The 24,091-nt window shown below is 41.2% G+C and overlaps 1 protein-coding gene across 1 annotated transcript; it reads left to right on the top strand.

Annotated features, from left to right (window-relative positions):
• Positions 1–971: 971 nt before the first annotated feature.
• On the top strand, positions 972–6,331 carry LOC115124187 (extracellular calcium-sensing receptor-like). The gene is made up of 7 exons (XM_029653569.2): positions 972–1,280; positions 2,205–2,499; positions 3,053–3,342; positions 3,579–3,859; positions 4,125–4,333; positions 4,569–4,914; positions 5,161–6,331. Exons 1-7 carry the CDS (start codon positions 997–999, stop codon positions 6,075–6,077), a joined length of 2,622 nt encoding a protein of 873 aa, XP_029509429.2. The 5' UTR covers positions 972–996; the 3' UTR covers positions 6,078–6,331.
• The last annotated feature ends 17,760 nt before the right edge of the window (positions 6,332–24,091 follow it).

Here is a 24,091-nt window from a genome sequence, read left to right as displayed (position 1 = left end):
CAATTTAAAGGCAATGCTACCAAATATTAATCGAGTGTATGTATAATTCTGACCCACTGAGGATGTGATGTTAGATATTAAAGCTGAAATAAATAATTTTCTCTACTATTATTCTGACTTTTCACTTTTTTAAATAAAGTGGTGATCCTAACTGACCTAAGAAAGGGAATTTTTATTTGGAATAAATGTCAGGAATTTTGAAAAACTGAGTTTATATGTTTTTGGCTAAGGTGAATGTAAACTTCTGACTTCAACTGTAAGTGAGGCAATGTGCCAAGAGTTCTAGACTGTAGGGGAAATATAAGAGAGGAAGCTTACCAAGAGTACTAGACTGTAGGGGAAATATAAGAGAGGAAGCTTACCAAGAGGACTAGACTGTATTGGAAATATAAGAGAGGAAGCGTATCAAGAGGACTAGACTTTTGAATAAATACTGTGTACTGCCAGCGTACCAAGAGGACTAGGCTGTAGGGGAAATACTGTGAAGAGCCAGCTTGCAAAAAGGACTAGACTGTAGAGGAAATATAAGAGAAGCAGTGTGCCAAATGGACTAAATTGTAGGGGAAATGTCTTGTAAATCCAGTGTGCCAAGCGGACTAGACTGAAGAGGAATAACTGTGTAGAGCTAGCATACCAAAAATACAAGACAGTTGGGGAAATACTGTGCAGAGCCAGCATGCCAAGAGGACTAGACAGTAAGGGAAATATAAGAGAGGCTCATGGTTATTCTGTGTCTAATGAATGTTTATGTCTATCTAAACCATTACAGTCAATGTAGTTCTGATGCTGGTGCATACACTCTCTATAGATGAAATAAGCAGGTGAACAGAGCAGCCTCCTGCCCCTCCCTCCTAGGCATGGCCGTACCCACAGTGTGGCCCCCAGAGGAATCCCCACAGAGGTATGGTGGGTATTTAACCCAGAGTAGAGAGGTAACCTGACCTATATGGGTCTGTGTGGCATTGTATTACTCCATACCTTCTACACATCAGAGGAATGAGGCGCTCTCCGTCTCCTGCTCTGGATCCAAGTCTGGCTGGTAGTCTGGTTCTACTACATCTAGCTGTGGTGGCTGGTGGGCTTGCCTTGCTCTCGTCTGCCTCTGTCTCTGCCTCTGGGCTGGAGTCTGTCAGATGCAGGCTCCAAGGCACCCCTCGTCCTCCGACGTTCTCCCAGGACGGGGACTTTGTCATCGGGGGTGTCTTCTCCATCCACAACTACATGCACACTGTGGATCACAGCTACACCAGCCTGCCTGAGCCCCTGCAGTGCACAGGGAGGTCAGTGAGCGCAAGAGGGAACAGGGGACAGGACTGTGGCTGTGTGGGGAGAGAGATACATAGTGTTTTAAAGACATGGAGACAGTGTGTTTAGAGACAGATAAATTGTGTATTAAAGACAGATGAACAGTGTGTTTAAAGACAGGTAAACAGTATTTTAAAGACAGATGAACAGTGTGTTTAAAGACAGGTAAAAGTGTTTTAAAGACAGATGAACAGTGTGTTTAAAGACAGGTAAACAGTGTTTTAAAGACAGATAACCATTGTTTTTAAGACAGATAAACAGTGTTTTTAAGACAGATAAAAAGAGTGTTTGTATCTGAGAGAGTAGATAAAGCCTACTGTTACAAAGTGTCACATTTTCAAATGAAGACTATTGTCAGGACTTCCACTGAAGTTGGCTCCACTGCTTGTTCGGGCGGTGCTCGTGTCACCATCCTACTAGCCCGCCACCGATCCCTTTTTCGTTTGTCTGTTTGTTTTGTCTTATTAGTTTCACCTGTGATTCTGTTGTTTGGTTTGATGAGCTTCCCTATATTTAGTAGGTGGACCCGCCCTTGTTTTCTGCGAGATTGTCTTTAAGTTACGTGTATTTTAGGTGGATTTATTTTCTTAACTTGGCACCATGTGTTTTTTGGGTTGTCACGTTGTATGTCCGCGCCCTGTATTGTTGGGCTTATCATTTTGTGTGCCGAAGTAAAGAGCACTTTACTCCAGTGGAACTCTCTGTGTCTGATTCCTTCACCCACCTAGTCCCCGTGACAGGTATACTACAATGTCCCTCAATTACCGAAATTAAAAGTGTAGGCATGTAAACAGTGTGGAAAATAAGGCTAGATATGAAGATGTTTGCCCTCGTATAACCATATATTCTATCGGCTAGTTTAGTCAAGAAGTGCTCACTCACCTACCTTCTATTTACAGTTTGGATACTCGTGAGTTGCGCTTCTCGCGCGCCATGGTCTTCGCAGTTGAGGAGATAAACAACAGTTCAGACCTTCTACCCGGTGTCACACTCGGTTATCAAGTGCACGACTCGTGCACCTCGGTCCCCATGGCCATGAATGTGGCCTTCCAACTGGCTAACGGCCTGGACCCCATGTTTGATACCGGAGAACAGTGCTCGGGGTCGGCTACGGTGACAGCTATCGTGGGCGAGTCTGGCTCCACGCCTACCATCAGCATGTTGCGCATCATCAGCCCTTTCGGCATTCCTCAGGTAAACTCCTGTGGACAGAAAAAATTCAGCTTCTTTTAAACTTAATGTATTCCTACTTTATAGTCTCCTCTCTTTCAGGAATGAGTTCTACTTTTGTTAATTTACCGTATTCCAACTGTATTCTCCTCTCTTTCAGGAATATACATTTCTGTGTGAAATTATGTAGAGAAATGCATTTGAACATAGACCGAGGACAATGAGTCTGGAGAACATCTTGCGGCATTAGAACATGATCTGAGGACTATATTTCATAGTCTAGGTTGTTATGGGAGACCAGGGATTAGTTTCACACCTTTTACTCATGTTTTTCACAGCACCAGTATGTCTTATAATACTATTATCAATATGAATAGAACGACCAAGATAGAAACGGGTAGAAATATGTATCCTTTTCAATCTGGCCCAATGAAAAACAATACATTATTATTATTAATGTCTCCCTAACATCATACAACACAGCTAAACAAAAAAAGCAGGAAGTTGCCAATATCTGAGACTTGTTTGGCCAACATGATGATCTTTCTCATGTTTTCGACTGTCTGTTTTTACCAAGGTGAGTCACTTTTCCACCTGTGCGTGTCTGAGTGATAAGAAACAGTATCCAACCTTCTTCAGAACCATTCCCAGTGATCAGTTCCAGGCTGCCGCTCTGGCCCACCTCATCAGGCACTTCGGCTGGACCTGGATTGGGGCGGTCCGTTCCGACTCTGACTACGGTAATAACGGGATGGCTGCTTTCCTAAAGGCAGCACAAGAGGAGGGTATCTGTGTGGAGTATTCTGAAGCCTTCTCCCGTACCAACCCACTCAGCAGAGTGCAACGGGTGGCTGACGTGATCCGCAGGTGATCCGTGATTACTTGTGAACTTTTCATTCACACAAATGCAAGACCATATTTATAAAATAAATACTATTGTTATTCATTTCTCTCTTTTCCCAAAGCTGACCTGTGAAACCAACATGATTTGCATGTCAAAAGTGTTGATTACAACTAATGTTCATGTTCACTTCACTGAGACATTGCAGTGAATGACAAACATGACCAGCATATTAAGCATATGATATAATCATGTTCCCCAGCTCCACAGCCCGGGTGGTGGTTGCATTCACAGCCATTGGGGAAATGAGGATCCTGCTGGAGGAGATGGAACGCCTGCCCTCTCCACCCCGCCAGTGGATCGGGACTGAGTCCTGGGTCACTGACCCAGATATGCTGCGCTTCGGTCTGTGTGCCGGGGCCATCGGATTTGGCATCCAACGCTCTGTCATCCCTGGTCTTAGGGACTTCCTCCTGGACCTCTCCCCACAGAAGGTGTCCAACTCTCCCCTGCTGACTGAGTTCTGGGAGGGAGCCTTTGGCTGTAGGCTGGGGACAGGTACCTATCTATCTGTCTATCTATCTGTCTATCTATCTATCTATCTATCTATCTATCTATCTATCTATCTATCTATCTATCTATCTATCTATCTATCTATCTATCTATCTGTCTGTCTGTCTGTCTGTCTGTCTGTCTGTCTGTCTGTCTGTCTGTCTGTCTGTCTGTCTGTCTGTCTGTCTGTCTGTCTGTCTGTCTGTCTGTCTGTCTGTCTGTCTGTCTGTCTGTCTGTCTGTAGGGACCTCTACAGGTGTTGGGGTTGAGGAGAAGGTGTGTGATGGCAGTGAGGATATACAGCAGCTACAGGCCCCCTACACAGATACATCCCAGCTGCGTGTCACTAACATGGTGTATAAAGCTGTTTATGCCATAGCACACGCCATCCACAGCATCGTTTGTGAAGAGAGAGAAAACTTCATTGTGAACTGTGACAAAAACCTTAATGTGAAGCCAACACAGGTGAATGACAAGTCTGTAGTCTAATTTCCTGATAAATATGTTTATTTAGACTACGTATATGAAGGCCTAGGAGTTCTCATTATATTTTACAACTTGTTCTGAAGTACTGCATCTGATAAATATATGAGGTGAATTAATGTTCTGTTTCTCTCTCTCTCTCCCCTTCTGACCATCTCTCTTCTCACCTCTCCATCTCTCCCGTCCCCTCTCTCTCCCTTGACTTTCCAAACACCAGGTCCTGGAGAGATTGAGGAGGGTGAACTTCTCTCGTAACGGGTACCAGGTGTCTTTCGATGCCAACGGGGACCCAGTGGCCACCTATGAGCTGGTCAACTGGCAGATACGGGAAAGTGGGAAGATGGAGTTTGTGACAGTGGGGCTCTATGATGCGTCCCTGCCTCCTGACCAGAGGTTTGACATCAACAGGGAAATCACCTGGGTAAAGAACAGTACACAAGTACCTGTGTCAGTTTGCAGTGAGAGATGTCCCCCAGGCACTCGTAAGGCTATACAGAAAGGAAAGCCTGTATGCTGTTATGACTGTATCCAATGTGCAGAGGGAGAGATCAGTAATAACACAGGTAGGACTATAGGAACAGTTGTGTAGTAATTTCTATCACGGTTTACTAAGTATTGGTTTATTCACTACAAAGGTAGTGTCTGTCAATCATGTTCCTGTTCTTATTATCTTATGTAAGCTGCACATTAATTCAACATTCTTTATTGTAAACTGACAAAGTGCAGCATTGTGGGACATGTATTTGTAAAAAATTAGACCTGAATCTATTATTATTAACATTTGATGTCTGTTGTTTTGTCTTGGTCAGATTCTTCAGACTGTCAGATCTGTCCCGAGGAGTACTGGCCCAACGCTGAGAGAGACCTCTGTATCCTTAAGCCTGTGGAGTTCCTGTCCTTCCACGAGGTCCTCGGAATCATCCTGACCGCCTGCTCTGTGGGCGGGGCTTGTCTTGCCATCGCCACGGCAACCATCTTCTACCACCATCGAACTTCGGCCATTGTCAGGGCCAACAACTCTGAGCTGAGCTTCCTGCTGCTCTTCTCCTTGACTCTGTGTTTTCTGTGTTCTCTTACTTTCATTGGCCGGCCCTCTGAATGGTCCTGTATGCTGCGTCACACAGCGTTTGGGATCACCTTCGTTCTCTGCATCTCTTGTGTTCTGGGGAAAACAATAGTGGTGTTGATGGCCTTCAGGGCTACGCTTCCAGGCAGTAATGTCATGAAATGGTTTGGTCCTCCACAGCAGAGATTGACTGTAGTGTCCTTCACGTTTGTCCAGGCTTTGATATGCACTCTGTGGTTGGTCCTGTCCCCTCCCTTCCCCATTAAAAACCTCACTACCTACAAGGAAAAGATCATTCTAGAGTGTGATGTGGGTTCAGCTATTGGTTTCTGGGCTGTGTTGGGCTATATAGGACTCCTGTCTCTCTTGTGCTTTGTGCTGGCTTTTCTGGCTCGGAAGCTGCCTGATAACTTCAATGAGGCCAAATTCATCACCTTCAGCATGCTCATATTCTGTGCAGTCTGGATCACCTTTATCCCAGCTTATGTCAGCTCTCCTGGGAAGTTCACTGTAGCTGTGGAGATCTTTGCCATCATCACCTCTAGCTTTGGGTTGTTCTTTCTATTATTTGTTCCTAAATGCTTTATTATTCTGTTCAGGCCGGAAAAGAACACCAAGAAACACCTTATGGAGAAGACATCCAATGATAAACGTTATTAAGAAATGATTGAGTGGAAAAAACATTGTAACGTTCAGTTATATGGTTTATCATAGAACTACTTTGACAGAGATGACCAACAATTTAGCAGATAATCATTGGTAACATTGTAACTGGTAACATGACACAGGTTCACATTAGATATTCCAATGTTATGAGAGATTGTTCAAATCTAGAGTGTTAAAATCTAATTAGACCTGCTAAATGATGTGATTAGCAGTAGCCTACAGAGTGGAACCACTTCCATGTTGTTGGAGAAAAGCTTTATTCCTATATGAATTGATACAACATTGAAGTGCATGTGTTCAATTGCTATTGTAATTCATCATATTATGTATTATAATAATATAATAAACATTTTCAGATACAGTTGAAGTCGGAAGTTTACATACACTTAGGTTGGAGTCATTAAAACTAATTTTTCAACCACTCCACACATTTCTTGTTAACAAACAATAATATTATAGTTTTGGCAAGTCTTTTAGGACATCTACTTTGTGCATGACACAAGTAATTTTTCCAACAATTTTTTACACACAGATTATTTCACCTATAATTCACTGTATCACAATTCCAATGGGTCAGAAGATTTCATACACTAAGTTGACTGTGCCTTTAAATAGCTTGGAAAATTCCAGAAAATTATTTCATGGCTTTAGAAGCTTCTGATAGGCTGATTAGCATCATTTGATTCAATTTGAGGTGTACCTGTGGATGTATTTCAAGGCCTACCTTCAAACTCAGTGCCTCACATCATGGGGAAATCTAATGAAATCAGCTAAGACCTCGGAAAAATAATTGTAGACCTCCACAAGTCTGGTTCATCCTTAGGAGCAATTTCCAAACACCTGAAGGTACCACGTTCATCTGTACAAACAATAGTATGCAAGTATAAACACCATGGGACCACGCAGGCGTCATACCGCTCAGGAATAAGACGCGTTCTGTCTCCTAGAGATTAACATAGTTTGGTGCGAAAAGAGCAAATCAATCCCAGAACAACAGCAAAGGACCTTGTGAAGATACTGGAGGAAACAGGTACGAAAGTATCTGTATCCACAGTAAAACAAGTCCTATATTGACATAACCTGTAAGGATGCTCAGCAAGGAAGAAGCCACTGCTCCAAAACCGCCATAAAAATACCAGACTACGGTTTGCAACTGCACATGGGGACAAACATCATTATGTTTGGAGGAGAAAGGGGGGGGGGGTGCTTGCAAGCTGAAGAACACTGCTGCAGGAGGGACTGGTGCATTTCACAAATTAGAACGCATCACGAGGAGAGGAAATTATGTGGATATATTGAGAAACATCTTAAGACATCAGTCAGGATGTTAAAGCTTGGTCGGATATGGGTCTTCCAAAGTCAAGGTATTGGAGTGGCCACCACAATGCCCTGACCTCAATGCAATCAAACATCTGTGGGCAGAACTGAAAAAGCATGTGCGAGCAAGGAGGCCTACTAACCTGACTCAGTTACACCAGCTCTGTCAGGAGGAATGGGCCAAAATTCACCCAACTTATTGGGAAAGCTTGTGGAAAGCTACCCAAAATGTTTGACCCAAGTTAAACAATTTAAGGCAATGCTACAACTTCTGACCCACTGGGAATGTGATGAAAGAAATAAAAGCTGAAATAAATTATTTTCTCTGCTATTATTCTGACTTTTTACATTCTTAATATAAAGTGGTGATCCTAACTGACCTAAGACAGGGAATTTCTACTTGTATTAAATGTCAGGAATTTTGAAAAACTGAGTTTAAATATATTTTGCTAAAATTCCAACTTCACTGTAAGTGAGGCAACGTGCCAAGAGAACTCGACTGTAGGGGAAATATAAGAGAGGAAGCGTACCAAGAGGACTAGACTGTAGAGGAAACATAAGTGTGGCAAAATGCAAAGCGGACTTGGCTGAAGGGGAATTACCGTGTTGAGCCAGAACAAGAGGACTTGACTGTTGGAAATTTATGAGAGCCAGCATACCAAGAGGACTATACTGTAGGGGAAATAAAAGAGAGGAAGCTTGCCAGGAAGACTAGACTGTAGGGGAAACACCGTGAAGAGCCAGCTTGCGAAGGAGACTAGACTGTAGAGGAAATACTGTGTAGTGCCTGCATGCCAAGAGGACTAGATTATAGTGGTAAGGGAAGACTCCCATGAAATAAACGAAAATGAATGGCAACAATTTGCCATTGGGCGAAACACATACATGATCGCAAATACCACTCAAATGGATGGCAGTTCATTCAAAGCTTATGGCAAGTGGCATTTGGCAAATGTCAAGGTGTCATACAGCAAAATCCCAAAGATGGCGAGCACGCCACTGTACATTTTCATATTGCAAATGGACATAAAGTCAAGAACCAAGGGACAAATTTTGAATAATATTTTATTTTTCTAAAATACATCTCCCTCTACAAAATTGCTTTCTGGACTGTTTTTGGAAGAAGAAGAAAAATTGTCAGTAATGCATATATAGCAACCATATGAACATAACTTTGTCTTTTTTATTGAGTTTATCCATAAGGCCTATGTTTTGTCCATTTGCAATATATGACGACAGGAAGTCAAAAGTCAGTGAAGCATGACCAAATGTCATAAGAAATATCCACATGCCACACGTAAGTATTGAAAGTACCAAATCAGGACAAACACAACGATCACAGATAACACAAAAGAATACAGCAACAGATTACATTGACACATAGGTCATTCCCCTAACAGCACAAGAACTTGCATTACCAAAAACAGTTACAAGCAATACAAAAATAAAAATCCTCCAATAAATATTTAAAATGGGCAAGGGGGACAAGAGTCTCAAGTTTGAGTTTAGTCTGCAGGCTATTCCATAGGCAAGGAGCCATACCCAACTCTGTGGAAATCGCATGGGCCTCAAGTGTAATCCATGCTTGAGACCTGGTTTTAGGAATTCTAATTCTAATATTGATGAGTGATGATAAATAAGAAGGTAGTTTATTCAGAAGTGCTTTATAGACAAACACAAGAGCATGTTGTTCTCGTCTCATGGACAGCGAAGTCCAACCCACATTTTGATATAAAACACAGTGGTGAGTTCTGTAGCTAGCACCTGTAATAAACCTAAGTGCGCAATGATAAGTAGCATCCAGCGATTTAAGTGTTGATGCCATAGCATCAACACTTAAATGATCATATGATCATAGGAAGTCAGTTTCCAAACCCAAAAGTCAGTGAACCATGTCCAAATGGCATAAGACATGTCCAAATGCCATACATAAGTATTGAAAGTACCAAATCAGGATGTTATGTCCATTTAAAATATATGATCATAGGAGGTCGGTTTCCGAACCCAAAAGTCAGTGAACCATGACCAAATGGCATTTATACTGCCCAAATCATACATATCCCTATGTTAAGCACTGAATCAACCTAGAAGGTATATTTGTCATGTTTGATGCGAGAGGAGTGGGACTCTCATTTTTAAAGATTTTTTTTTAAACGTCCAAAATGACCATGGACCCCTTGCACCCCCATAAAAGCATTACAAATTTGATCCTGGTAACCTGTTCAGGAAACCTGTTGCACGGATGTCCATTTGTAGTCTTACAATGGGCATTTACCATCACTAATTATACATGCTCTAATATACTGCAGAAATGCCCAATTTACTGGCCAGTTGAACTCCGGATGGCCGGGCAGTGATAGCAGTTCCTCTCCATCGCTCGTTGGTGTTGATTTCAGCATGTCCATTTGGTGATGGCAGAATCCTCATTAAAGCTCTGACTAAGGCCGTGAGGCCGATACTTAAGCTAATGTAAGGGAACACCCCCCTGAAATGTACAAAAAATGAATGGGAAGTCATTGGCACTGGACAAACCATATACACGGTGTCCAATACCACTCAATTCGGCGTTGTTTCATTCAAAGTTGATTGCAAATGCCATATGGCAAATGCCAGGTGTAACACTTTAAAAATCCAACAGGTGGCGAGTGCGCTCCACCGTGGTTTTTCATATTGCAAATGTAAGGGAATACCCCCCTGTATTGGACAAAAATGAATGGGATGTCATTGGCATCGGACAAACCATATACACATTGTCCAATACCACCCAATTCGGCGTTGATTCATGCAAAGTGTATTGCAAATGCCATATGGCAATTGCCAGTTGTAACACTTTAAAAATTCAACAGGTGGCGAATCCGCTCCACCGTGGTTTTTCATATTGGAAATGTAACCCAAGTCAACATCCAAAAGAAACATTTTGAAAAAATGATTTTTTGGTCAAAAATGTATCACCCCTTAAAAAAGTGATTTCTGGACCGTTTTTCGAAATTCTTTCGATTTGTGTAAGAACTGTATGAATATACTTTTGTCCAATTTTATTATCATATTTTTTTTTTTTTTTACATGAGCATAAGTAATATGTTTTGGCCATTTTCAATATGATTTAATAGGAAGTCAAAAGTCAAAAATGTCAAAATTTTGTAAAAAACTTCACACACCCTTAAAAAAGTGCTTTCTGGACCGTTTTTCGAAATTCTTTCGAATTTTGTGTCAATTACACACGTATAAGAACTGTATCAACATACTTTAGTTGTATTTTATTATTATAATTATATATTTTTTTTTTTACTTGTGCATAAGGAATATGATTTGTCCATTTACAATATGATTTCATAGGAAGTCAAAAGTCAAAGTCAAAAGTCACTTTTTTGGGGGCCAAATGCCATAAGAAATTTGAAATGCTGGCCTGATGAACTCGGGATGGCCGGGCAGTGATAGTTGTTCCTTTCCATCACTCCTTGTGTTGATTTCATCATGTCCATTTGGTGATGTTTTTTTCACTATAGAATCATATTGCAAATGCACGTGCATTTGCAATATGTTTCAATGGGCATTTACCATCACGAATTTGGCATGCTCAAAAATGCTAAATTGACTGGCCTGATGAACACAGGATGGCCGAGCAGTGATAGTTGTTCCTTTCCATCGCTCGTTGTGTTGACTTCATCATGTCCATTTGGTGATGTTTTTTCACTATAGAATCATATTGCAAATGCACGTGCATTTGCAATATGTTTCAATGGGCATTTACCATAAGAAATTTGACATGCTCAAAAATGCAAAATTGACTGGCCTGATGAACACAGGATTGCCGAGCAGTGATAGTTGTACCTTTCCATCACTCGTTGTGTTGATTTCATCATGTCCATTTGTTTATGTTTTCTCACTTTTGCAAAGTCACTGTGCATTTGCAATATGGTTCAATGGGCATGTACCATCACGATTTGTCATGCTATAAAAATCCTGCAGGAATGCAAAATTGACTGGCCTGATTAACACAGGATGGCCTGGCAGTGATAGTTGTTCCTTTCCATCACTCGTTGTGTTGATTTCATCATGTCCATTTGGTGATGTTTTTTCACTATAGAATCATATTTCAAATGCACGTGCATTGTTGTGCAACTGGTAACCCAAAAATAAAAAATATGGTTGTAAATGCATTTACCGGGACTCCTATTGTCCATGCCCGCTATGGGAGTACCCTACAACGGCCCTCTATCTATGGGGGCCGTCCTGAGTGCTTTATGGACACTTTAAAATATTTTTGGGGATGCGGATTAGGATACACCTCTGTGCAACTGGTGATTGAAAATAGGCACCTGGGAACCTAAAAATATAAACATGGTCCTAAATGCACTTACCGGTGTTCCAGATATTCATGCCCGCTACAGGAGCACCCTACTACGGCCCTCTATCCATGGGCGCCCTTATACATCCGTGCAACTGGTGATTTGAAATAGGCACCTGGTAACCTAAAAATAAAAAATATGGTCCTAAATGCACTTACCGGTACTCCTAATATGCATGCCCACTCTGTGAACACCCTGCTACGGCCCTCTATCTATGGGGGCCCATCCTGAGTGCTTTATGGACACTTTAAAATATTTTTGTGGATGCGGATTAGGATACACCTCTGTGCAACTGGTGATTGAAAATAGGCACCTGCTAACCCAAAAATAAAAATATGGTTGTAAATGCATTTACCGGTCATTCTGATATTAATGCCCGCTATGGGAACACAGGATGGCCGGGCAGTGATAGTTGTTCCTTTCCATCACTCGTTGTGTTGATTTCATCATGTCCATTTGGTGATGTTTTTTCACTATAGAATCATATTGCAAATGCACGTGCATTTGCAATATGTTTCAATGGGCATTTACCATATGAAATTTGACATGCTCAAGAATCCTGCAGAAATGCAAAATTGACTGGCCTGATGAACACAGGATGGCCTGGCAGTGATAGTTGCTCCTTTCCAACACTCGTTGTGTTGACTTCATCATGTCCATTTGGTGATGTTTTTTCACTATAGAATCATATTGCAAATGCACGTGCATTTGCAATATGTTTCAATGGGCATTTACCATATGAAATTTGACATGCTCAAAATGCTAAATTGACTGGCCTGATGAACACAGGATGGCCGAGCAGTGATAGGTGTACCTTTCCATCACTCGTTGTGTTGATTTCATCATGTCCATTTGTTTATGTTTTCTCACTTTTGCAAAGTCACTGTGCATTTGCAATATGGTTCAATGGGCATGTACCATCACGATTTTGTCATGCTATAAAAATCCTGCAGGAATGCAAAATTGACTGGCCTGATGAACACAGGATGGCCTGGCAGTGATAGTTGCTCCTTTCCATCACTCGTTGTGTTGATTTCATCATGTCCATTTGGTGATGTTTTTTCACTATACAATCATATTGCAAGTGCACGTGCATTTGCAATATGGTTCAATGGGCATTTACCATAAGAAATTTGACATGCTCAAAAATCCTGCAGAAATGCAAAATTGACTGGCCTGATGAACACAGGATGGCCTGGCAGTGATAGTTGTTCCTTTCCATCGCTCGTTGTGTTGATTTCATCATGTCCATTAGGTGATGTTTTTTCACTATAGAATCATATTGCAAATGCACGTGCATTGTTGTGCAACTGGTAACCCAAAAATAAAAATATGGTTGTAAATGCATTTACCGGGACTCCTATTGTCCATGCCCGCTATGGGAGTACCCTACTATGGCCCTCTATCTATGGGGGCCGTCCTGAGTGCTTTAACCTGTTGCTTCTACCCGGGACGCTTGCGTCCCAACTAGAGCTCTGGAAATGCAAATGCGCTACGCTAAATGCTAATAGTATTAGTTAAAACTCAAAAGTTCATTAAAATACACATGCAGGGTATCGAATTAAAGCTACACTCGTTGTGAATCCAGGCAACAAGTCAGATTTTTAAAATGCTTTTCGGCGAAAGCATGAGAAGCTATTATCTGATAGCATGCAACACCCCAAAAGACCCACAGGGGACGTAAACAAAATAATTAGCATTTCGGCGTTACACAAACCGCACAATAAAATAGAAAGCATTCATTACCTTTCACCATCTTCTTTGTTGGCACTCCTAGATGTCCCATAAACACTATTTGGGTCTTTATTTCGATTAAATCGGTCCATATAAAGCCTAGATATCGTTATATGTAGACTGTGTGATAAACGAAAAAAACATCGTTTCAAAACGTAACGTCATTTTTTAAAATTCAAAAAGTCGACGATAAACTTTCACAAAACACTTCGAAATACGTTTGTAATGCAACTTTAGGTATTAGTAAACGTTAATAAGCGATAAAATTCATCAGGAGGCGATGTAAAGATCATTAGCTGTCCGTCTGGAAAAATGTCCGGCTAGAAACTCAACGAAAATATCCGGTCCTAGACCGGATTAGATACGGTGTCCTGTATGTGTTTGACCAAGAAAAAACTCGAAGGGAAATGACAAGACTCTAGACACCCTGTGGAAGCTGTAGGTACTGCAACCTCAGTCAATTAATTGTGGTTCACGTTTATCAATGGGTTCAAGTAGCGCATGGATATATTTTCCCCATTTTCAGTGATCAGTTTTTCCTGTGCTTTTCGATGTAAATGCCGTTCTGGTAAAGCCACAGCAGTGATTTAACCAGTTCTTTAAACGTCTGAGTGTTTTCTATCCACACAGACTAAGCAAATGCATATACTATATTCCTGGCATGAGTAGCAGGGCGCTGAAATGTTGCGCGATTTTTAACAGAATGTTCAAAAAAGTAGAGGGTCGACTGAAGAGGTTAAGGACTGTTTAAAATATTCTGATGGATACGCATTGTTGTGCAACTGGTGATTGAAAATAGGCACCTGGTAACCCAAAAATAAAAATATGGTTGTAAATCCATTTACCGGTCATTCTGATATTAATGCCCGCTATGGGAACACAGGATGGCCGGACAGTGATAGTTATTCCTTTCCATCACTCGTTGTGTTGATTTCATCATGTCCATTTGGTGATGTTTTTTCACTATACAATCATATTGCAAGTGCACGTGCATTTGCAATATGGTTCAATGGGCATTTACCATATGAAATTTGACATGCTCAAGAATCCTGCAGAAATGCAAAATTGACTGGCCTGATGAACACAGGATGGCCTGGCAGTGATAGTTGCTCCTTTCCGACACTCGTTGTGTTGACTTCATCATGTCCATTTGGTGATGTTTTTTCACTATAGAATCATATTGCAAATGCACGTGCATTTGCAATATGTTTCAATGGGCATTTACCATATGAAATTTGACATGCTCAAAATGCTAAATTGACTGGCCTGATGAACACAGGATGGCCGAGCAGTGATAGTTGTACCTTTCCATCACTCGTTGTGTTGATTTCATCATGTCCATTTGTTTATGTTTTCTCACTTTTGCAAAGTCACTGTGCATTTGCAATATGGTTCAATGGGCATGTACCATCACGATTTTGTCATGCTATAAAAATCCTGCAGGAATGCAAAATTGACTGGCCTGATGAACACAGGATGGCCTGGCAGTGATAGTTGCTCCTTTCCATCACTCGTTGTGTTGATTTCATCATGTCCATTTGGTGATGTTTTTTCACTATACAATCATATTGCAAGTGCACGTGCATTTGCAATATGGTTCAATGGGCATTTACCATAAGAAATTTGACATGCTCAAAAATCCTGCAGAAATGCAAAATTGACTGGCCTGATGAACACAGGATGGCCTGGCAGTGATAGTTGTTCCTTTCCATCGCTCGTTGTGTTGACTTCATCATGTCCATTTGGTGATGTTTTTTCACTATAGAATCATATTGCAAATGCACGTGCATTGTTGTGCAACTGGTAACCCAAAAATAAAAATATGGTTGTAAATGCATTTACCGGGACTCCTATTGTCCATGCCCGCTATGGGAGTACCCTACTATGGCCCTCTATCTATGGGGGCCGTCCTGAGTGCTTTAAGGACTGTTTAAAATATTCTGATGGATACGCATTGTTGTGCAACTGGTGATTGAAAATAGGCACCTGGTAACCCAAAAATAAAAATATGGTTGTAAATCCATTTACCGGTCATTCTGATATTAATGCCCGCTATGGGAACACAGGATGGCCGGACAGTGATAGTTGTTCCTTTCCATCACTCGTTGTGTTGATTTCATCATGTCCATTTGGTGATGCTTTTTCACTATACAATCATATTGCAAGTGCACGTGCATTTGCAATATGGTTCAATGGGCATTTACCAAAAGAAATTTGACATGCTCAAAAATCCTGCAGAAATGCAAAATTGACTGGCCTGATGAACACAGGATGGCCTGGCAGTGATAGTTGCTCCTTTCCATCACTCGTTATGTTGATTTCATCATGTCCATTTGGTGATGTTTTTTCACTATACAATCATATTGCAAGTGCACGTGCATTTGCAATATGGTTCAATGGGCATTTACCATAAGAAATTTGACATGCTCAAAAATCCTGCAGAAATGCAAAATTGACTGGCCTGATGAACACAGGATGGCCTGGCAATGATAGTTGCTCCTTTCCATCGCTCGTTGTGTTGACTTCATCATGTCCATTTTGTGATGTTTTTTCACTGTTGAATCATATTGCAAGTGCACGTGCATTTGCAATATGGTTCAATGGGCATTTACCATAAGAAATTTGACATGCTCAAAAATCCTGCAGAAATGCAAAATTGACTGGCCTGATGAACACAGGATGGCCTGGCAGTGATAGTTGCTCCTTTCCATCACTCGTTGTGGTGACTTCATCATGTCCATTTTGTGATGTTTTTTCACTGTTGAATCATATTGCAAGTGCACGTGCATTTGCAATATGGTTCAATGGGCATTTACCATATGAAATTTGACATGCTCAAAAATGCAAAATTGACTGGCCTGATGAACACAGGATGGCCGAGTAGTGATAGTTGTACCTTTCCATCACTCGTTGTGTTGATTTCATCATGTCCATTTGTTTATGTTTTCTCACTTTTGCAAAGTCACTGTGCATTTGCAATATGGTTCAATGGGCAGGTACCATCACGAATTTGTCATGCTATAAAAATCCTGCAGGAATGTGAAATTGACTGGCCCGATGAACTCGGGATGGCTGGGCAGTGATTCTGGTTCATCTCATTGGCTCGTTAGGGTTGATTTCAGAATGTCACTTTGGTGATGGTACCTCACTGTTTAAACATATTGCAAATGGACAAGAGTCACCAGCAAGTCACCGTCCATCAGTCAATTAGATATCATTCTGACACCAAACTGATACAAACTGACACCAAACCCACTTTTTCCAACATGTTTAGTAGCCAACTATCACATACTTCAGAGCTGGCCCAAAATTCACAACGCCTTCGGTTCAAACCATAAAAAAAACATAAAACACGTAGTTACGTTCTAGCTGCAGGTCCATTTCTTATGTTATGTGTAGGCCTAGCTGAGGCGACCCCGAATCACAAGTTTCGGCTCGATCGGTCATTTGGTGTCCAAGCAAAACCCTAATTGGTGCTGAAAATCCACTTTTTTCCATGACTTGCTACGGGGTCCTTGAATGAGCTATCGGACAGAAATGTTGGGTTCCGTCTCTATGGGCCGAGACGGTCGCAATGCACCTAGTCTTGTGTCTCTGAGACTTTTCTAAATGTCGTCATTTTCGTAATGGTCAAAATGAATTGAAGTCATTGCAAATGTACGAGGCTGTTTCTCGGTCTGAGAACCTTCTAGAGCCACGTAACTCACCACGCACTATCGACCGGAGGTCTAGAACAGGATTCTAAAGTTTCGGAACTCTAGGTCTGACGGTTCTTTAAAAGTTCCAACAAGGTTAACTAATCCAGGCAGTGTATGTCTCTACGCACCCCAATGGGTCCCTACTTCCAAGCTGTGTGTGTGTGTGATTTAGTTTTCCTTTGAAATTTTACGGGAAAAATGACTGATTTACAGTTCATGGGCATTGCCTAATCACATATATAAAGTTTTGGAAAGATCTGACTTTTTTAACCCCTCGAAACAGCCCAAGAGACACCAATTATGGCACTTCCGGTTGGCACAGGAAGCTATACGTCAACACATATCCTCACTGGGGTATGCTTTTACAGAATCCTGAGTTTTAAGTCCTTATGTTAAGAACTGACTGATTTACACAGGGTTGAATGCACTATGTCTATCAAACTGCAGGCAGGGTATGGATAAACACTTTTAGGGTGATTTTAACCACTTCCGGTTGGTCCAGGAAGCTTAGAATCAACACAGGTAGACCTCGTAGTGACCTGACGGACTGTCATTGAAGACAGGTTCATACGACATTCATAACCCACATAGGCTTCAGGTTGAATTTAGGGGTGCAGGCAATGTATTCCTATGGGGAGAGAAGTCAATGCAAACTGTTTGATGTAAACACCTTCTTTTAACTGGTAAGGGTTAATGCCACACGGTCAAGGTTAGGCTTGCACGGATCGGGAGGACCTCAGGTACGTTCCTGAGGTCGAATTGTGCTTTTCACCTTAATGGTTCTCTCACTGTCACCCAAAAGCAAATGACATTGAGGGCCAGCCTTCATTTTGGGCCTACTTTTCTAATGGTCGCTGTGCTTAGACCGAGCGAGCTACGGTCAAGCGGGGCATCTTGTTGAACTCGGCACGGCGTAGAGAATATGGAAATGCCATTGTAGGCTTTGTGTGTCTTTAAGCACTGCACTTTGTCACTCCATCCTTGCTGTGTGTGTGTGTTTCTGTGTGTGTGTGTGAGAGAGAGAGCTTTTCTTTGACATCTGTTGGGAGAAATGACTGACTTACAGTTTATGGGGGTTGCCTAATCACACATATGAAGTTTTGAAAATATCTGACCTTTTTAACCCTTGAAAACTGCCACTGTGACACCATTTTAGGCACTTCCGGTTGCCACAGGAAGCTATAAATAAACTCATATCATGATTGGGGTATGCCTTTACAGAATCCTGAGTTTTAAGTCTTTACGTTAAGAACTGAGTTATTTACGGAGGGTTTAGTGAGTGTGTGTTATTTCAGAAAATCATAGAAAATCACAGAAATCTCGCAGAGCTCCGCAGCACACTTTAAAAAGATTCGTAAGAACACCCTGCAACTGGATCTGTAACCGTTGAAGAAGAAAAAAACACCTATCCGTGAACTTCACCAATCTGTCGTTGTACGATTTTTCTTAAATGACGATAGATAAATGGCTGGTTCTTTTTTTATTGACACCGGAGGCTCCTTGACTTTGACGTGAAGTGGAAAAATAATTTCTCTATTTTCATTTTGGACCTTTAATCCCAGATAAATGGCCATAACTCAAAAACCGTTGAGGCCTAGACGTCATCTTGTTCGGGGCCAACTGCCCATTATGCCAAACCTACGCTCACCGAGTTTCGGCTTCGAAATATTTTCCGTTTTCGAGATAAGGCCCCGTCGTGAATCGTGATGTTTTGTCCAATAGCAATATGATTGCTTATGCCCTCTTGTGGGAATTTCCGGGACAGCGGAAAAATGACCAAAATCTTATTATTTTTGTAAAACGGAAACCGAATGTCCGACAAAGTTCATTTGATGACTTCCCGGTAGGTCCGGCCCTGCCGCTCGGCCCGACGCCGTCCGCGAATTTTACAAACGTTTTCGGACATCTAGTAAGGGACCGTACATTTGCAATATGGACTTTCTCACTAACCATACAGCAACTGCCGAAATGTTCCCTTAAGGTATGTAAGACATGTAAGACAAGTCAACATCCAAAAGTAAAATTTTGAAAAACTGAAGAAAAAAAATCTAAAACTTATCACCCCCTTATAAAAAAGTGCTCCTGGACCATTTTCCGAAATTCTTTTCAAATTTCTTTTGTCAATTACACATGTGTAAGAACTGTAGGAATATACTTTTGTCAATTACACATGTGTAAGAACTGTAGGAATATACTTTTGTCAATTACACATGTGTAAGAACTGTAGGAATATACTTTTGTCCAATTTTATTATCATAATTTTTATAATTTTTTTTACTTGTTCATAAGGCATATGTTTTGTCCATTTGCAATATGATTTCATAGGAAGTCACGGACATAAATCTAACTAGAAAATATTCCTATTCATGAAAATCACAAGTGAAATATATTGGAACACGGTTTAGCCTTTTGTTAATCACCCTGTCATCTCAGATTTTCAAAATATGCTTTACAGCAAATGCTAGACAAGCTTTTGTGTAAGTTCATCATAGCCTTGCATAGCATTATGCCTTGCTAGCAGCAGGCAAACTTGTCACGGAAATCAGAAAAGCAATCCAATTAAATTGTTTACCTTTGATGAACTTCGGATGTTTTCACTCACGAGACTCCCAGGTAGACAGCCAAAGTTCATTTTTTCCCAAAATATTATTTTTGTAGGCGAAATAGCTCCGTTTGTTCTTCACGTTTGGTTGAGAAATCGCCCGGAAATTGCGGTCACCACATATTCCAAATTAGCTCCATAATATCGACAGAAACATGGCAAACGTTGTTTAGAATCCATCCTCAAGGTGTTTTTCTAATATCTATTCGATAATATATCCGTCGGGACAATTCCTTTTTCTCTAGGACCGATTGGAGTAATGGCTACCTCTGCACTTTACGCGAGAATCTCTCTCGGAGCCAACATGTGACCACTTACGCAATGTTTCCCCATACGGCTATTCTTCAACAGAAATGCGTAAAACTACGTCACAATGCTGTAGACACCTTGGGGAATACGTAGAAAGCGTAAGCTCGTTGATGGTATTCACAGCCATATAGGGAGTCATTGGAACGCAGCGCTTTCAAAACCTGGGGCACTTCCGGATTGGATTTTTCTCACCCTAACGGTTCTCTCACTGTCACCCAAAAGCAAATGACATTTCAATTGTGCTCTTCTTTTTTTCAAGGTCGCTGCACTCAGAGCGAGCTACGGTCAAGCGGGGCGTCTCGTTGAACTCGACACAGTCTGGAGACTATGGTGATGCCATTTTTAGTGTTGATTTCAGAATGCCATTTTGGTGATGGTCCCTCTCCGTTTAAACATATTGCAAATGTACAAAAGTCAACTAGCAAGTCAGTGTCCATCAGTCAATTAGATGTCATTCTGACACCAAACTGATACCAATTGACACAAAACACACTTTTTCCAACTCATTTAGAAGTCAACTATCACATATTTCAGAGCAGGCCCATAATTCACAGCGCCTTCAGTTTCAAACATAATAAAAACATAAAACACATAGTTACGTTCTAGCTGTGGGTCCAGTTCTGACATTATATGTAGGCCTATGTGAGGCGACCCCGAATCCTGAGTTTCGGCGCGATAGGTCCTTCGGTGCCCGAGCAAGACCTTAATTGGTGCTGAAAATCCACTTTTTTCCATGCCTTGCTATGGGGTCCTTGACTGAGTTATTGGACAGAAACATTGGGGTCCGTCTCTATGGGCCGAGACGGTTTCAATGCACCTAGTCTTGCGTCTCTGAGACTTTTCTAAATGTCGTCATTTTCGTAAATGTCAAAATCAATTGAAGTCATTGCAAATGTACGAGGCTGTTTCTCAGTCCGAGAACCTTCTAGAGCCAAGTAACTCACCACGCACTATCGACCTGAGGTCTAGAACAAGTTTCTAAAGTTTCAGAACTCTAGGTCTGACGGTTCTTTTTTAACTCGAACAAAGGTAACTATTGCAGGCAGTGTATGTCTATGTCTGAACACGCCACAACTGGATGTGTAACCTTTTTGGGAAAAACATTTCTTGTAAATTATGATAGATAAATGTCGGATTATTTTTTTCCAGACACCGTAGGTTCATGTACCTTGACATGAAGTGAGACATGAAAATGACCGTTTTTGACTGTTAACTTCACTAGGGTAGGGGGCAGCATTTGGAATTTTGAATGAAAAGCGTGGCCAAATTAACCTGCCTGCTACTCAGGCCCAGAAGCTAGGATATGCATATACAGTGGGGCAAAAAAAGTATTTAGTTAGCCACCAATTGTGCAATTTCTCCCACTTAAAAAGATGAGAGAGGCCTGTAATTTTCATCATAGGTACAATTCTGTCTAGGACTGGGGTTCCGCTAGCTGAACCCCCCCGCAACAGTCAGTGAAAGTGCATGGCGCCAAATTCAAAACAGCAAAAATCTCATAATTAAAGTACCTCAAGCATACAAGTATTTTACACCATTGTAAATAAAAAATTCTCATTAATCCAGCCACAGTGTCTGATTTCAAAAAGGATTTATAGCGAAAGCACCACAAACGATTATGTTAGGTCACCACCAAGCCACAGAAAAACACAGCCATTTTTTCTAGCCAAAGAGAGGAGTCACAAAAAGCAGAAATAGAGGTAAAATGAATCACTAACCTTTGATGATCTTCATCAGATGACACTCATATGACTTCATGTTAGCACAATACATGTATGTTTTGTTTGATAAAGTTCATATTTATATAAAAAAATCTGAATTTACATTGGTGCGTTACGTTCAGTAGTTCTAAAACATCCGGTGATAGTGCAGAGAGCCACATAAATTTACAGAAATACTCATAATAAACATTGATAAAGATGCAACTATTATACATGGAACTTTAGATAAACTTCTCCTTAATGCAACCGCTGTGTCAGATTTCAAAAAAACTTTACGGAGAAAGCAAACCATGCAATCATCTGAGTACAGCCTTTAGACAACAAAGCAGCCAAAAAGATACCCGCCATATTGGGTAGTCAACATTACTCAGAAATAGCATTTTAAATATTCACTTACCTTTGATGATCTTCATCAGAATGCACTCCCAGGAATCCCAGTTCCACCATAAATGTTTGATTTGTTCGATAATGTCCAAATATCTTCTTTTGTTAGGTCGTTTGGTAAACAAATCCAAAAGCGCGTTCAGGTCGTGCCGAACGTCGGAAGAAAAGTAAAAAAAGTTCTGTTACAGCCCGTAGAAACATGCCAACCTAAGTATGGAATAAATCTATAGGATGGTTTTATTAGAAAACTTCATTAATGTTCCAACCGGACAATTCCTTTGTCTGTACAAATTAACTGGAACGTAGCTACCTTTCACATGAGCGCGCCAGACCGAGGCTGTGGCACTCTGCCAGACCACTCACTCAAAGAGCCATTATGAGCCCCACCTTTAGAGTAGAATCCTCAAAACAGGTTTCTAAATACTGTTGACATCTAGTGGAAGCCTTGGGAAGTGAAACATAACTAATATCACCCTGTATCTTCAATGTGTGCTGAGTTGAAAAACTACAAACTTCAGATTTCTCACTTCCTGGTTGGATTTTTCTCAGGTTTTCTTCTGCCATATGAGTTCTGTTATACTCACAGACATCATTTTTTAGAATCTTCAGAGTGATTTCTATCCAATACTAATAATAATATGCATATATTAGCATCTGGGACAGAGTAGGAGGCAGTTCACTCTGGGCACGCTATTCATCCAAAAGTGAAAATGCTGCCCCGTATCCCAAAAAGGTTAACAAGACGTTTATCTATAATCCTATGTATAAAACTTGTATTTTTCATCAATTTTCAAGTCCTGTGAGTGCCATCTGATGAAAATCATCAAAGGTTAGTGATTAATTTAATTGTTATTTCTAACTTTTGTGAGCCCTCTCCTTAGCTGGAAAATGGCTGTATGGTTTTCTGTGACTAGGCGCTGACCTAAGATAATCGCGTGGTGTGCTTTCACCGTAAAGCCTTTTTGAAATCGGACACTGTGGTTGGATTTACAAGAAGTTTATCTTTAAAAGGGTGTATAATACTTGTATGTTTGAGGAATTTTTATTATGGGATGTCTGTTGTTTTGAATTTGGCGCCCTGCAATTTCACTGGCTGTTGTCGAGGTGGGACGCTACCATCCCACTGGTGCCAGAGAGGTTAATTCCAGAAAATGGACCTTAACTCAAAAAGCGCTGAGGCCTCGACGCCATCTTGTGTTTGGGCTAACAGCCCATTTGGCCAAACCCGTGCCAACTGAGTTTTGTCTTCGAAGTCTTTCCCGTTTAGGAGAAATGGCCATGTCATTGTGATGAAGTTTTGTACATTTGCAATAAGCAGCCAGTCGCCATCTGGTGTAATTTTCAGGAACAGCTGAAAAATGACCAAAATGTGAACATTTTGTAAAACGGAAACTAAATGTCCGAGAAACTTCATTTGATGACTTCCCGGAAGATCTGTCCCTGAGGCACGGCCAAAGGCCGTTGGCGTATTTTAAAAACATTCGGGGACGTCTAGTAAGGGACAGCACATTTGCAATATGGAGATCATCATCATTCATACAGCAAATGCCATTTGCTTCTCTTATGTAGGAAATTTAAGAGAGGCAGCAAGCCAAGAGGACTAAACTGTAGGAGAAGTACTGTGTAGAGCCAAGAGGACGAGGCTGTGGGGGAAATACTGTGTTGTGCCTGCTTGTCAAGGGGACTAGATTGTAGTGGAACTATAAGAGAGGCAGAATGACAATAGGACTAGACTGTAGAGGAAATACTGTGTAGAGGCAGCGTGCCAAGAGAACTAGACTTTATAGGAAATGGAAGATAGCCAGCTTGCCAAGAGGGCTAGACTGTAGAGGAAATATAAGGGTTTAGTCCATTTGGCAGTGTGCAAAATGGAGTAAACTGTAGGGGAAATACT

Source organism: Oncorhynchus nerka, linkage group LG14 (assembly GCF_034236695.1).
Source record: "Oncorhynchus nerka isolate Pitt River linkage group LG14, Oner_Uvic_2.0, whole genome shotgun sequence".
In the NCBI taxonomy this organism is placed as follows: domain Eukaryota; kingdom Metazoa; phylum Chordata; class Actinopteri; order Salmoniformes; family Salmonidae; genus Oncorhynchus; species Oncorhynchus nerka.
Note: the sequence above shows the minus strand (reverse complement) of the source record. Positions and strands in the feature narration are given on the sequence as shown.

Bases quoted from the DNA above. Each gene is read 5' to 3' on its own strand.
- LOC115124187 (XM_029653569.2), top strand. From the start codon at position 997: ATGAGGCGCTCTCCGTCTCCTGCTCTGGATCCAAGTCTGGCTGGTAGT. The intron at 3,860-4,124 runs GTAGGCTGGGGA...GGACCTCTACAG, and splicing joins CTGGGAGGGAGCCTTTGGCT to GTGTTGGGGTTGAGGAGAAG. The intron at 4,915-5,160 runs GTAGGACTATAG...TGTCTTGGTCAG, and splicing joins AGAGATCAGTAATAACACAG to ATTCTTCAGACTGTCAGATC.